General features: G+C 40.2%; 1 protein-coding gene across 1 annotated transcript in view; it reads right to left on the bottom strand.

Moving 5' to 3' along the window:
• Positions 1-1,313: 1,313 nt before the first annotated feature.
• The window catches only part of slc16a10 (solute carrier family 16 member 10), a 38,269-nt gene continuing 24,844 nt past the window's right edge, over positions 1,314-14,738 (bottom strand). The window contains exons 3-6 of the mRNA XM_067571612.1: positions 13,946-14,375; positions 8,416-8,559; positions 7,880-8,108; positions 1,314-5,438 (exon numbers count right to left, since the gene is read on the bottom strand). Coding sequence (XP_067427713.1) covers positions 5,209-5,438; positions 7,880-8,108; positions 8,416-8,559; positions 13,946-14,375 — 1,033 coding nt within the window. The 3' untranslated portion in view covers positions 1,314-5,208. The remainder of the gene's footprint in view (positions 5,439-7,879; positions 8,109-8,415; positions 8,560-13,945; positions 14,376-14,738) is intronic.

Raw genomic sequence — 14,738 nt, 5'->3', positions numbered from 1 at the left:
TGGGTGTGTCGTGTAGATACTGGGGGTCCGCAGATAAACCTATTTAAAAAATGATGTGTGCTACGTCAGACTTTCATTGGTGGAGATGCTGACCTCTAGTGTCAGGTCTAATTACAATGTTTATCTCATGTCATGTCTCACCATTACACAAGTACTTTTACTATATTGGGATTGGTAGCATTTAATATCAGATATGTTTATTAGAACCTGCTTGCTTATGGTACTTATGACTGACATTTGACTGGCTATAAGTCTAAAAATTCACTATTACATTTTGTCTGAAACACTCACATTTGAACTATTCATATTTTTTGTCAAAAAGGGAGTTTTAACTTAGTGGGCATTCATATTTTTTCACAATAAATATTGTGGCTTTTGTGTTACAGCAGTATTACATTATTTCTAACGTTAATAACTACTAAAATGAGCAGTGAGTGTTACTAACAGTAACATTAAACAGGTTATCTCTGTGGTAGCCCTGGAGTCCCCTTGTACGTCCACATGTAGGGCATCCATTACCTCCTAGGCTGCCACATACAGTGAAAATATTTGTCCCCCCAGGGAGCACTAGCTCTGCTGCTCACAAATCCTGCTTCCTTCAGTAAAACTGGCAACCATGACTCTAGTATAACCTAATAAAGCATGTACATGACAGAACTGTGGCTGGTACATACTGTAGCATGGGAACGGTCTCCGGGAGAGCCAAAACTCAGGGAATAAAAGTTCCTTAAACCCAAATAAGGGCCCAGACATCATGAAAGAATCTGCAGCAAACGAACCATAAATTTCACAGTTGATTCATCAGTGAGACTGTGTGAGGACGTGGCAGTTAAAGGTTTTACATGTTTGAGGAAGTCAAATCTCTTGTTTGCATTTATGTTGCGTTCTACTGTACCTGCCCTTAGCTGACAGCACGCTGACAGCAATATCCTGAGCTGCTGTTTGTCATCACTTAAGTAAACTGAACAGACTGCAGAGATAAGGCCCATTTGCCACAGAAGAGTTAACCTCTAAAACCCTATAAAATCATCAGTGTATATATATATATATATATATATATATGTGTGTGTGTGTGTGTGTGTATATATATATATATATATATATATGTATACAGTTCCAGTCAAAAGGTTGGACACACTTTCCCATTCTCTTGAATGACAAAGTGTGTCCAAACTTTTGACTGGTACTGTATGTGTATATGTTATATAGTAACAGGAGTTAGTGCTTGTGTGTCATAAATTAAAGGCTGGTGCTCTGGTGACACTGTGGTGCCAGAGACACAGATGTGGACAGAAAAATTAGGAGAAAGTCACTGAAAATTTAAACATCTTTTTTTTTTACTGTCTCAGAAATGATGAAATCTGATTGTTTACATAGCGTTACATTGCATACACTGTAGTTTACTGCACTTCCTGCAGCAGATAGGATATATAGCAAACTGATATTTTAAGTAGAAAACACTTAGTGTGACTCATGAGATATGAATTATCAATCACATGCAACACAGAGCAAACGATACAAATCAAAACTCAGCATTAGGGAGATGGAAAACTAAGACAAAAATTATGCAAAAAAAATGTAAATAAGATGAAAGTAGCAAAGATGTAGTTTTACATAAGATGTATCTGTATTTGCAGCTAACACTAAGTGCATACATGTATACAGATATTCTTAATATAAGTGGTTAGATGTGATGTGAGAGATTCAAAATTAAAACAGCAAATAAGCTATAAAATGCTATAAACATCAGGGCAGACAAAGCCTCCAAACACGGAGCAGGAAGCTCATGTACCACAATAAGTGTCTGAAGACACAGTTAAGACAGAAAACACTTTGTATGTAAAGTCAAGTTAATTTTATAAAGCAGTTTGTCTAAACAATTGGTCTAAAGTCATTATTAGATAAGAATACATTGTAAAAATGCAATTTTTTCAAATTGTCTCTTTGGATGGTGCAGATTATTTCAAGAAGCAGATATGAAGCAATAACTAAATGAAATTAGTGAGTGAAAATGATGATTGAGTATAATAAAACATTTAAATGTGTGTATGGCGAAGAGATTTACAATAAAAACTCAGAGGTACAAATTAAGTAATTTCTTGAACAAGAAGTTACTTGAGGCTCTCATTGGTGAATAGCAGTATAATGGTAGGAAAAACAATCTAAAAAAACTAAAGTCAGTTATAAGCAGTCACTCTTGCCATGGAAATGCTGGGCTTAAATTGAGAGGCAATGGATGTTAAGTAGTCATAATAAAAATATATATATTTAAAGACGTTAAAAGATGTAAACGCTGCAGAGGTTTCTCACACTTGTTGGGTAAAAAAAAAAGGCATTTCTGGTTCTGAGCAAAAGAGCAAAACTTTGGACAGCTAGATCATTTTCTAAGACTCTGCAGTTTATTCGCATTTCTCTCGCAGACACACTGCTCAAACATGAACACTGCCTCTGATGTAGGAACAGACATGACAGGGTAGTCCAGATGAGGGCAGAGCTCTACTTTTTCACAACATCTGAGGTAGAGTATGTCACAGGTCTGCAGAGGAAAAATCATTGACCCACAGCAGTTCAATGTTTGAGAGAAAGATGTCTGCGTGTTGTCACAGGGATTGTGCAGTTGAAATCTTTCACTGCCAGAGCAGCAGGTCTGAGTTTTATAAAAAGCAGTCTGTCACTGTCTACGGTGACAGACTGATGAGGGACTTACTAACGTATTCAGATGGTTCACTTACACTACCTGTAGGCTTAAGGGAGGCATATGACAGCAAGCAGACAGGATGAACACACTTCATTTCAGCACATTTGGTCTTCAGTGAATGAAATCAAGACTTTAGGCAAATGCCCATGAATTACAGCATGACATTCTCCACAAAACAAAAAAATAAATACAATATGAAAACGTTAAACAAACACCTTTCTACTGAAGGTTAATGAACTGGGCACAGAGTTAATGATTGACTTGACTTAACTTGACCTACGGTCACATAGTCAATGATTAGTCAAACTAATGTCCTCAGCTTCATTTCAAATAGAGGAGACTTAGTCTCAAATGATAAGATACTGTAGGTAAATGTGTAATAGCCTGTTATTACTTTTCTATTATGTGGTGAGAAAGTACATGTGTGCCAGTGTTTAGTATTTTTTTTGGTCCTTTTAAAGAGATCATCCATCCAAGCAGATGATCTGTGGTTGACATGGTGACGGTTGTTTTATGACCTGGACCTCGTCAGTTACTGGGCAAACTTTCTTTATATACGAGGAGGAAACTCAGATTATTCCACTTTAACCAGAGTCATCAACACATGGTAAATTCATGTTGTACAATGAAAGCGTATTCCGAAATTGTTGGACCAAAATACAGAGGAAAAAGAACAAATTTAAAAACTCACTACTGTTTGTTGTTAAAAGAAATACTGCTTAATGTCAATACTACTGTCAGTTACTAATGTACACAAACACAATGTTAATATGTTCCTTATCAATCAATATCTAGGTTCATAGTTGAGAACAGGTGTACTCATGCTGGCTAAATGATGGTGTTAAAGGAATAGTTTAACATTTTGGGAAATACACTCACAAGACTCCAGGAAGATATTACACCTGGCCAAGAAATTGGTAGCCACAAACCCCCCCACCCCCTCCCCAAAGTGTCTTTGTTTTTTCTTTTTTAAACGAGATACAAAGCGTTGGTTAACAAGCTTCAGAGGTGCTGGTAGTGCAATTTTGTTATCTTCGGATAGGTGTTTCCAGCCTTTATGCTAAGCTAAATTAACCAGCTGCTAGCTGTAGCCTTGTATTTAACGGACAGATGTGAGAGTGTCTTCTCATTTCAGTGACTAAGCTTTTTTCCAAAAATGTTGAACTATTCCTTTAATGATATTAATATGAAACACTGACAAGGCTTCAAAGCATGAATCAGTCACAGTACAGTCAGGGCTAGACTAAACCTCTACTGATCATCTCTCCCACTATGTGAATTTTGCATATATTAGTAATAATTAATAATAAGTTTGTGGTGATTTGATTAACCACAGTTTTACTTAAGAATATACACCATGTAAGCTCAATGTAAACTGAAATAATAAAGACCTTAAATTTAGAAATTTAACTGAGGGCCCCTCTCCATGACAGGACCTCAAGATTATGTAATAATGCAGGTGTCCCTAAAGGTCCCTACACTTTCAGTTTATATTGTGCGTTAGTGGTGTACACAGTTATACCAAACAAATATGCAATTAATTACCACAAGCTGATTGCGACATGGTGAACCTGGGTCCTCAGGGCCCAGTTGGTAATCCAGCCTTGAGCGCAGTCCGCTGTAAAAAGATCAGATTTCCTGGATGCATCCTGGGGACAGAGCTGCTGGTCTTGAGATGATGTCGTCATTGTGCTTAAAGCTTCTTCCTTTGAAGTGTCTGAGCACCTTTGCAGATCAGATGATCCCAGAGGTTCATAACGAATATTTATAATGACCTCCTGAACTCAGAGCACTTCTTTGAAGTGATACTTACTATATGTCCCTTTAAAACACTATCAACAGATATCCCCAGATTTACATTTTTGCCATGTTTTAAGACTGTTTTAACAGAAGAATCCTGTCTGAGGGCAAACTGGGGACAACGATAAAGATGGCAGGTTTCCATAGAGATCTTTAGCAGACCAGTTTGCTTTGCACTGACGCAAAACAAAGATGTTGATGTAGGCTAAATCAGGTTATGTTCCCACACAACTGTTTTCATTTCCTGTATAATCCAATATGTGTTCTTTGTCTAAATCTAAAATATATGGTAGTGTTGAAAACTGATTGTAAATAATAATGTTTGTCCATCTTTGGAAGTGACACAAGCTAAAGATTGTGAATGTGCAGCTTTCACACTGTATCCATATTAAGTACAGCATGTCTTCTTTCCCTTGTGACAAATATGAAATGTACATTTTCATTTTAAACTTCAAGTTTGCCTGCTGTGCTGTAAGATTAGTTCAGTCTAATTTCAACAATCTAATGCATAGTTCTTCAGGATCACATTCATCTTAAACTGTACTTCAGCCTGTCACTGTATCTGATATGTTTCATCACTTTGGCATTTTCCGACATTCTTTTACTGAAGGCAGTCATTACAATCTTGGCTATTCACACACATACTGTATCTCCATGCTGCTGGGCAGCAGTCTCAGTCTGACCCCGTGTCAGTTTGTTCAGCGGGGCACTTAGAGGACAGACTCTCCAGTTTTGCACGGTGCGTCTACCGGAGACTTCTCAAGCTCTATCATCTTCTGGGTGACGTCCTGTTCCTTGCTGAGGGCCTCCTCTTTCTCTCTCCTCTTGCGCCTGGCCTCCACCCAGGGAATCAGACACAGCACGGCTCCTCCGACAATCGGGGGTATACCTGCCAGGTAGAAGGCTACGTCGTAGCTGCCCAGTCTGTCCCTCAGGAAGCCTACAACCAGAGAGAGAGAAACATTATAGGGGCAGTAAGTGTGTTTTTGTGTGGCAGAGACTGATGATGTTTCTGTAATTCCAGAAGGGGACAAAGGTAGATAAAAGTCAAAGTTTAATGCAACATAAACCAGGGGAAACAGCTGTGGCATGACAGGTTGCAGGTTATCAGTTTTTTTTTGACCTGAGGGTTTGGTCCATAATCACAGACCTGAACTTACTGAAGCCTGAGATGGTCAATAAACAGGATTGTATGCATGTGCATGACAAAGACTGTAGATGGGGAACGTATTGCTGTGACGGCAAGCAGTGGGATGAAAAGAGAGATAAGTACATGTAGTGATGTAATTACAGACTGACTAAAACTAACCCTGACACTATGTGGTCTAAGTAAAGTACAGTTGATCACTGAACTGCTGCATGAATACACAGATTTTACAGTGACCAGGTAGTATGCATGTAAATGTGTTGTCTGATTTCCTGTGCAAACTGATTTTTCCCATAAACAAAAGTGCTTTCTTTTGTTCATGTATAAATTTAGTTAAAGTTCTGCCTACAAGAATTCACTTTGATGAAGTTCCTTGAACTTGAGCTGAACCTGACTCATCTGGAGAGGATGCAAAAAGAGTTCAATAATGTGAAATTCAAGAAAAATGAATTTCTTGTGTTTCAGATGCAAAGTGGCTGCGCATGATGCTCATGTGAGCTAAGAGGGAAATCTTCTGAATGCTGATATAGTTACGTGTATCTCAGAGTTGAATATCTCTCATGGTGTATGCCATTTGGTGGATGCTTCTCTGGAACCACAGCTGCAAGCTGGACAACACAACTATGAGTGTACAGTGTGTCCTTTTATTTGGCACTCAGCACATTCAGGAGCTAGAAAGTGCCACACTAAACACTAGGTGGTGCAAAAGACCTATGAATGTCTGACCTGTGTGTGTAAAATAAAGAGTTGACTTTTTTTCTTTATTTCAGGATAGTGTCTGAGAGCTGTACTTAGGTGGAAGGCTTCGTCTGACAACATGAGTAGATCTGTTTGCGTGATGAAGAGCAGACGTCAAAGCAGCAGACGTCCCAAAGTCACTGGTGTTCTTACACATTTTCATCTGTATAATAATATCTGTCATATCATTTAGGAGATGTGCCGAAAGAAATAACAGTGAATGAAAGATATCTTGTGTATTTCATTTTAATCTGCTTTATAACTCTACTACTCTGCTTCATTTCAGAGGGAACAACACTAACACAACACTTTGTTAAAGATTAAACCTTTCTGGCATGTGACGGCAAAAAAAAAAAAAAAAAAAAAAAAGTTGGGGCTTTTGGTCGTGTTTCAGATGAGTTGATAGCAGAAAGTGATTTTCCCTCTAAACCTCTCACATGGTTTAATTTCAAATGAGCCAATATTTAAACAAAAAGATTAGAGAAATGTCCATAAAATGAATACAGTTTTGTGTGGCAGAACTTTGTTTTTTCCTCTTTCCTATCACTTAATCTCACAACCCCTCAGATTTATCTTGTAGGGGGCCTGACTAAACTAGTACGACTAAACTAAACTAGTTAACTGTATATGAAGAAGTTAAATGTAGCTCCACGTTAAGCAGCTACAACAATAAAATGCTACAAATTGATGCATCAATAACAATCTCATTGTGTCGTATGTAGTAATATATCTGCCACATAGCCATTTTTCTGCCAAACAACTATTTTTACATTGCAGTACATTTTGCTGTTAATACTTTCATTGGATTTTGAATGTAGTACTTTTACTTGTAGTAGAGTATTTTTATATTTCTGTACTTTAAGTAAAGGATGTGAATACTACCACCATTGCAAACTCGTTCACCTAAAACAGATGATTTCCATGAGATGGAAAGACTGCCTTCATTAGTAAGGCTGAGACACTGAGACATAATTAATTCATTAAAAGATGGACACATTTGATGATATATTCATATGAATAATGAAAATGGCAGCTGGTTTGCATCTTCCGCCTCCTCCCTTTTTTCCTATTGTATGATTTACCATTCATGAATCATTATAACTCAATTATTTAGAGCTACTTAAACATTTGCTGTCCAAGCTTTTCAATGACTGTGATGTAGAGAAGATGGTGCCTCGCAATGGGGCTGTTCTGACTTACAAAAAGAAAATAATAAATGATATGTATCCTTCACAGTGAGGTCAGAGGTCAGGGTCAACTACAGACCAGCAGCTCTGGAGCTGAGAACTAGGATCTTGCTCAAAGGCACATCAGCGTGGCAGATTTTAACCAAAGCTGGGGACTGAATCCAGGTGCTCCAGCTGATGAAAAGGCTCCAAATTTGCCAAACAAACTAGATTTGGTCACCATTCAGAGTGACATGAGCTGCATATTATCTTATATTCAGCTGCTTATTGAGAACATGAGCGAAAGGCTTTGGTCTATTCCTGTGTTACCTGCAATGGGAGGCCCCACAGTCATGGGCACTGACATCAGGCCCAACAGGAAGCCGATGGCCTGGGACACATCTTTGGCGCCGACCAGCTCAAAGGCGATGGGGGCCATGATGCAGATGAAGCAGCCGTCAAACAGCCCCATCAGCAGGCACACAGCGATCAGCCCCCCAAAGATGTGGCACAGAGGGATCATCATGGACATCAGACCAATGACGAGGAAGGAAGTCACCTGGGATGAAGCGGGGTGTGGTTAGTTCTTCAAATTCTTTTACTTTGATGGTTGAATAGTCTTTATGTAGTCATTGTTGTATTTTCCCTGTTAGTGTGCAGTTTCCGTTCAAGTTTTGAAGAATTACGTATCACAAGATCATCTAAATGCTGTTTCAGAGGCTTTTCAGTGGTGGAGTGGAGTTTTTCCATGTAAAAAGAGGAACTGAAATGTTGAATATCAGCATATATGAACCCTGTGAAGTACAGAAATGACAGCCACACCAACTCTGAGTCTCTTTCCTTGTCTGTTGAGGCCAGCCACTCACCTGCAGGTAGACTTTGTTGACTCCCTGAACGTAGTCCGCCACCCTGCCAAAGATGAGACGGCCCACACCGGATGTGATGCCAATGCACATGAGCAGAACCTCTTTATTGGCGTCTTTTCCAAAACGCTCCTCCACATGTTTCATCTGTGGACAATTAAGGAAACAGATGAACATGGCTGTCTCATGGTTCTAATCCAGTATCCAGTGACATCCAGTAAAAAGAAAAACAAACAGCAGAGGAAAAAACAAGCAAACACAACTGCAGCGGTGGAGATCTGTTTTTGAGTTTTTGAGTGGGGCACTTTGAAGGACAATTTGCTGTCTGAGAGCATGCATTAAAATGTGAACATCAAAGCTCTGTGCTCTTGTAAAATGTGTACATTTTGTCTGTTTGGAGTTTAGAACATGTTTTAAATTAATAAAAGAAGTCTCGAGGTTGTAAAATTAGACTAATCTGGAGAATGCCTGGTTTGTATTAGAACGGCATAAAAGATGGTATCATCAGCATAAAAATGGACACTGCAGTGCTCATTTAGAAAATAAATACGTAGAGAGTAAATGGCATGGGGACTAATATTGATCCTTGCGGGACACCTTTCTAAACCATCTGGGTACTCAATTTGAAACCATCTGTCTGAACTTTACCAAAAAGATATGATCAAAACCCATAGAAAGCAAAGAGTGCAGTGCGATGTTGTTAATTATAAAGCAAGCTAACAGTGTCATCTACAGTTGCAGCACTTATTGTATTGGGACCAGGTCTAAATCAGGCCTGACTGCTGTGACTGAAGGATGTTATCATTAAGGAATGTGATTGTGAGTTGACCATGATCTTAGGATTTAAGACAGACAGGAAAACTTACAGAGCTTACATGATTATGATTATTACAAGTTTACATACAGTAATTATGTGCTGACTTGACACTTCAGATGTTCAGTGTCCTGCATACTTTGCACTGGAATCTGATTGTTATCGTTTATGAAGATTGGCTATTGTCTTTACAGTGGCGCAATACACCAATTTAGCAATTGCACAAAAAAATTCTTAGTTTTCTAAACAGAGTGGTGCCTCCCCCCTACTCTGTTCTATATTAGCCATTCTACAGGCAGGAGTTTGTTATTATTACTACATCTACTGCAGCACACTTTTTCAGCAAAACTCTGTCTATATTTCAACATTCCTCATTTGTCCTCCAGTTTTGCAGCCGGTAAATACTAGTTTCCACTTCAGATCAGGATTGAGCAGCCCAGATGTTTGTTTTCCAGACTGCTCGCTGTATCCGTGTCCCTCCTACCCCGAAGCACCAGTCTGTGAGGCCCTGACTCAGAGAGCCAGAGAAAAAGTGAGGGGCCTGCTGTGTGGAGCCCTGCCAGCTACTTCTACTGGACCTCCAGGCAGGCAGCAGCAGTCCTGCTCAAAGGCCCTGTCTGTCTGCTGCCTCTAAGCTCCCCTCACCCCAGTGCAGGTCACACATCCATCTGCAAAGACCTCTGGATGACTTATTGTCTTTGTCAATATGCAACAACAACATGCTCTGTATTCAAGAGTGTAATGCTCGGAGGGGATTCCCACATCCAAAAATCATTGCTCCAGGCATAGTAACTGGAGACTCAGTGTGTATGTGTGTGTATGCATACATGGTTCAGCGGAATGACTGATGGTACACACACCCAATTGAGCCTGAGCCTCACCAGGGAGGTGATTTTCAGAGACGCCAGATGTGACCAGCATTCACACTACTGGAGTCTTGTTTAAAAGGTTCACATGTTAAATTTACAACTCCCTCTTAGCTTATCATTACCCTTATCAGGCATTGGTTGAATTTTGTTCTTTGATCAGTTTTCTTTACCCAAAAACACTCCTACGTCTTTCGTAGATGTTACATGTACTGCTATTTTTTTATCTCCAGAGATGAATGGTTCCTACGAATCCACTGTGGTGCAATGTGGTGATGGTGTAACTTGCATCAGTCAGTCTCAGTAAGCCATGATCAGGTCAGGTGGATCATGTAGCCAAGACGCAAGATAACATTGCAGATCTCGAGAGAGAAACACACACACAAAAACAAAAACACTGCATACCCATCATCCCTTGATAAGATTTGTCTGGTCAGTTAGATCTATGAGACAGACAGTCCCTCTGCTATGATGTCATACTGTTACCTTATTGGACAGACATCTATAAATCTATACTACACAGTCCCTCTGTCATTGTGACTAGCTGGGTAAACGCCACTGGATGTTTCAGGCACACACAAGAAGACATTCCTTATTGAACTCTCTGACTCATTCACACACTGCATCAATTATGTCTGTTATGTATTCGAGGCTTCCTGCTAGGTTGCAGTATGGTGCTGTGTCACATGTTTACACATTATAAATAAAAAGCAAGAAAAACAAAGTGCAGCTTCACTCCCCCTTTGTCTTTAACACAGATTAGATGGTCATATAGATTCAGCAGTGGATGTCTTTCTTCACTCTTGTTCCAGCCGGTAATCATGCTACTGTTTATCATGGCATATAAACACAAGCTGATCAATTCTTGGCACCGATCAGACTGTCTGAATTTGACTGTAGTGCACCTTAGTCTGAAAACACTACTGCACCCTGTCTGTCACCCCCACATTCCTATACACTGACAAAACAACACAATTTTCCACCAACTTTTTTAAAATGGGTAATCCTATTTAAATCAGCCAAATTTAAGCTATGTTGCTTGTAAGAGAAGATTTGAGAAGGAAGTCCTTTAATTGTTTGCTTTTTGATAGTTCCTGAAAACAATCATGTTTTCAGGAACACAAGCTTGTTTTCATGTGATGCAGAGCTGCAACAATTCAAACAACCAATTAATCGATGAGTCGATCAACAAAAAATAGTAACAATACAGTCAGTTGTTTTGTGTCACTTTATGTCTCACATTTTACCAATAAATAATGATTATAATAAGAAAATATATAGTTCAACTTCTAGCTACTTTTTAAGCCAACCTCCTTTCTCCTGGTCTTACTCGTTCACTTTTATACATAAAATCATTTCCTACATTCCCCATAATGCCCTCTAAGGACCTATAGAACATGCCTGACCTCTCTGCATTCAGCCATAGCAAGAGCCAGACAGTAAACCATGCAAGCAGTTCTATGACACTGTACTAAAACACAGTGGTGCTTTGAGCTAAATGCTAACTTCAGCATGCTAACATGCTCACAGTGACAATGTGAACATGCTGATATTTAGCAGGTATAATATTTATTTTCATGTTCATCATCTAACCTTATGATGTGTTAGCATGCTAACATTTGCTAATGATGGGAATATCATTAGGTTTGCAGGTATTTGGTCATAAGCCAAAGTACAGACAAATTGACATTTTAACCTCATGGTAGCACTAGAGGAAAAGTTAGGTTAAAGTTAGTTTAACTGTCAGGACCTGATACAAATTTTAGATTGCTGAAACCTTTTCTCCACTATTCTCACAGCTGACATTGGGAGCTGTCAGACACAGATGTCATTAATAACATTAACGAAGGCCGCATTCCTTTTAGGTTTGACCGTTGCAGGGCCATGGCGTTGTGCTCACTAGCATGACTTGCGGCAACATAAATGTAGCAGAGCCCTCTTTAATGTTATTAGTAACACCTGTGCCTCTCCTGCTATGACAAGTGAAAATGTCTGCGGGGAAAAAGGTCCCCAGAATCGACATGACATACTTACATTCAGCTAATAACATGGCACAAGACCAAATGCACTCTTGAAACCTATTTTAATAGTGTGTTTTATGGTGAATTTTCCCTTTCAGAGCCCCACTGAGCACCAACACACATTCTCTCTGCTCCCTCTTCTTGGCTGTTTTATGGTCATTAAACCTCCAGCCTCCTTCACCCTGCACACCGCAGCCCTGCAGGTGCTCCTCATTAAACACACTGACACAGGCTTATTTTAAAACTAAAAGCACCTTTCTTAAGAGAAGTGCCATTTTGTATGCTACTAATGTGAATTTGTGATGATTCATCCATTCAGATTCAACATTCTGATTCTGATTCAGCAGGGCATGTATTATCTGTCTGGCTGATATGATGTAACTTTCTCATGTGCCGTTCTTCAATTTTTTGTACTACTCTGCCCTTGGTAATACCCTAATACATCTTTTATCAACCAACTTTCAAAGCAAATAGCACAGCAATACCTGAAGGACAACATATTATATCTTATCAGCAATAACTGATAAGTGATAAAATGTGTGTGTATGTGTGTCTCTGCGTGTGTGTGTCAAAAATTGGACTTTACACTTTTCCTGTCTTCAGATATGTAAAGCTTGATTTGGAAAGAGGGAAAACACATGAAATAACTGCGTGGCTCTAAACGGCTGCACTCAGCGTTTTGTTCGAGGAAACACACTCAAGCACACACACGCACACACCGGAGAAAGAAAAGTATAGAGAGGTTTCGAGGGCCTAATAGGAGGCTCTTCCTGTAAAACTGAACAATGTGCTGTTTGACCCATGTTTTTTCCTTCTTTTTCTTCCCATGCAGAGTCACAAGGCTGAGGCCTGGCCTTAAGTGCAGAGAGGAGCGCTGGAGGGTGGGCTCTGTGTCTAGGGGGAAGACGGGTGTAGGGGCTACAAGGCCAGGGGTGGCGCTGAGGCTGCCGGCGAGCCCCTGCGGTGTCCTAGTCTGAGTAGCAGACACGGGAGAAGTGTTGGGAAAACACAGGCTTGGATCCCTGGGATAGACTGATCTCCCTCCAATAACAGTCATCGTATCTAAATAAACAAGTCATCTCCTGAGCCTGTCCGACACATCCAGGCTCTGCTCTACAGCCCTCCCAGGAAGATGTTTTCTCAAAAGTCACATTTTCCCATCTTATAGCCGAAATAAAGGCCAATTGAGGGAAAGTGACACCTGTTTACAGAACCGTGTCTTGAGTGAAATGAGAGCTACAGATTGTCTCTTTCTGTCATGTTTGGTTCATGAGGACCACACAGCTGAAGTATCTCAAGAGGACACGAGCTGCGGCAAAGGCGTAAGGAAGTTCTGCTTTCTGGGAGTTGGTATATCAACATTAAAATTGAACATAAGGGTGTCTGCTTTTGAGAAGTAGTAAGAAGAGTATTTTGTATTTAGATGTCTACATATCTAGCTGCTGGTAACACTCTGTACCGTCACCTGGAAAACGCTAGCCAGGATTTAGACCTTTCACATTAATATAACTCCCACTGCTAGTATGTGTTTTGATATCTGTGTTGTTGAGGCTCCCTAGTTGACCTTTCGCCCTTATTCCTCCCTCATGCCAATAAACACATCCAAAAACATGGGATTATGATACTGGGAAATCGCGCCATGGATTCTTTCTGTTGGCATTTGCGTACTGCTATTCGTCATCAGAGTAACCTTTGAACCAGAATGTGGGGTGTTGATACTCAGTAACACAAACAACACATAAACATGCAGCACGTATCAAGGTCAGTGAAATCGAATTTGATTGAGAAAGCATAAAGGACGAGATTAAAAAAAAACAAAAAAACAAACTCACCAGGTGAACGTAAGGCACGAAGTAGCCATAAAGAGCTGCTGGGATGCCGAATGCCCATATGCGATATCCCAAAGACCTCCAGATGTTGAGGTTGAAGATCTGGCTCATGGGTGGGACCTGGCTGCCTGTGCGGGTGTTACCAGGTTTGACTGGCAGCAGGGGCCTGTAGGTGAAGCCTGCCAACATCAGCACAAACATGAGGATGCAGAGGAGGCGCATGGTGTTCTGGAGGCCCACTTTCTCCAGCAGGCCTGACAGCATGAAGGGCAGGGTGACGGTGAAGACGCTGCTGCCGGCTGTCACGATGCCGTTCACCAGGCCCAGGCGTGTCTTGAAGTAATGACCCAAGATGACCAGGCTGGGCTGGTAGGCGAAAGAGCAGCCGCAGGCAAACACGATGCCATAGGTGAAGTACATGGGGCCCAGGGACCTGCAGGGGAATAAAACATCAAGATGCATCACTATAAAGCCTTTTCAGCACATGTGACTCATACACTGCTGACATAAATGTATTTCCATGATAAAAATTAATCCAAAAACTCTCATCACACTGGCTGTAAAAGAAGTTGTCAAACCTCTTCAAGGGTCAAAGAAAGTCATGTGAGCTGTTAATATACAGTGCCAGTCCAAAGTTTGGACACATTTTCTCATTCAAGTGAATGGGAAGGTGTGTCCAGACTGGCACTGTATATATGATTCATTATACAGGTTTTTTTCTCCAGCGGAGCTCCATCAACAATATCAAGCAAGTAAAAACAAGTTTTTTAACGATAGCTTCTTGCTTTCTTAATCA

This window comes from Thunnus thynnus, chromosome 18, assembly GCF_963924715.1.
Source record: "Thunnus thynnus chromosome 18, fThuThy2.1, whole genome shotgun sequence".
NCBI lineage: Eukaryota > Metazoa > Chordata > Actinopteri > Scombriformes > Scombridae > Thunnus > Thunnus thynnus.
Note: the sequence above shows the minus strand (reverse complement) of the source record. Positions and strands in the feature narration are given on the sequence as shown.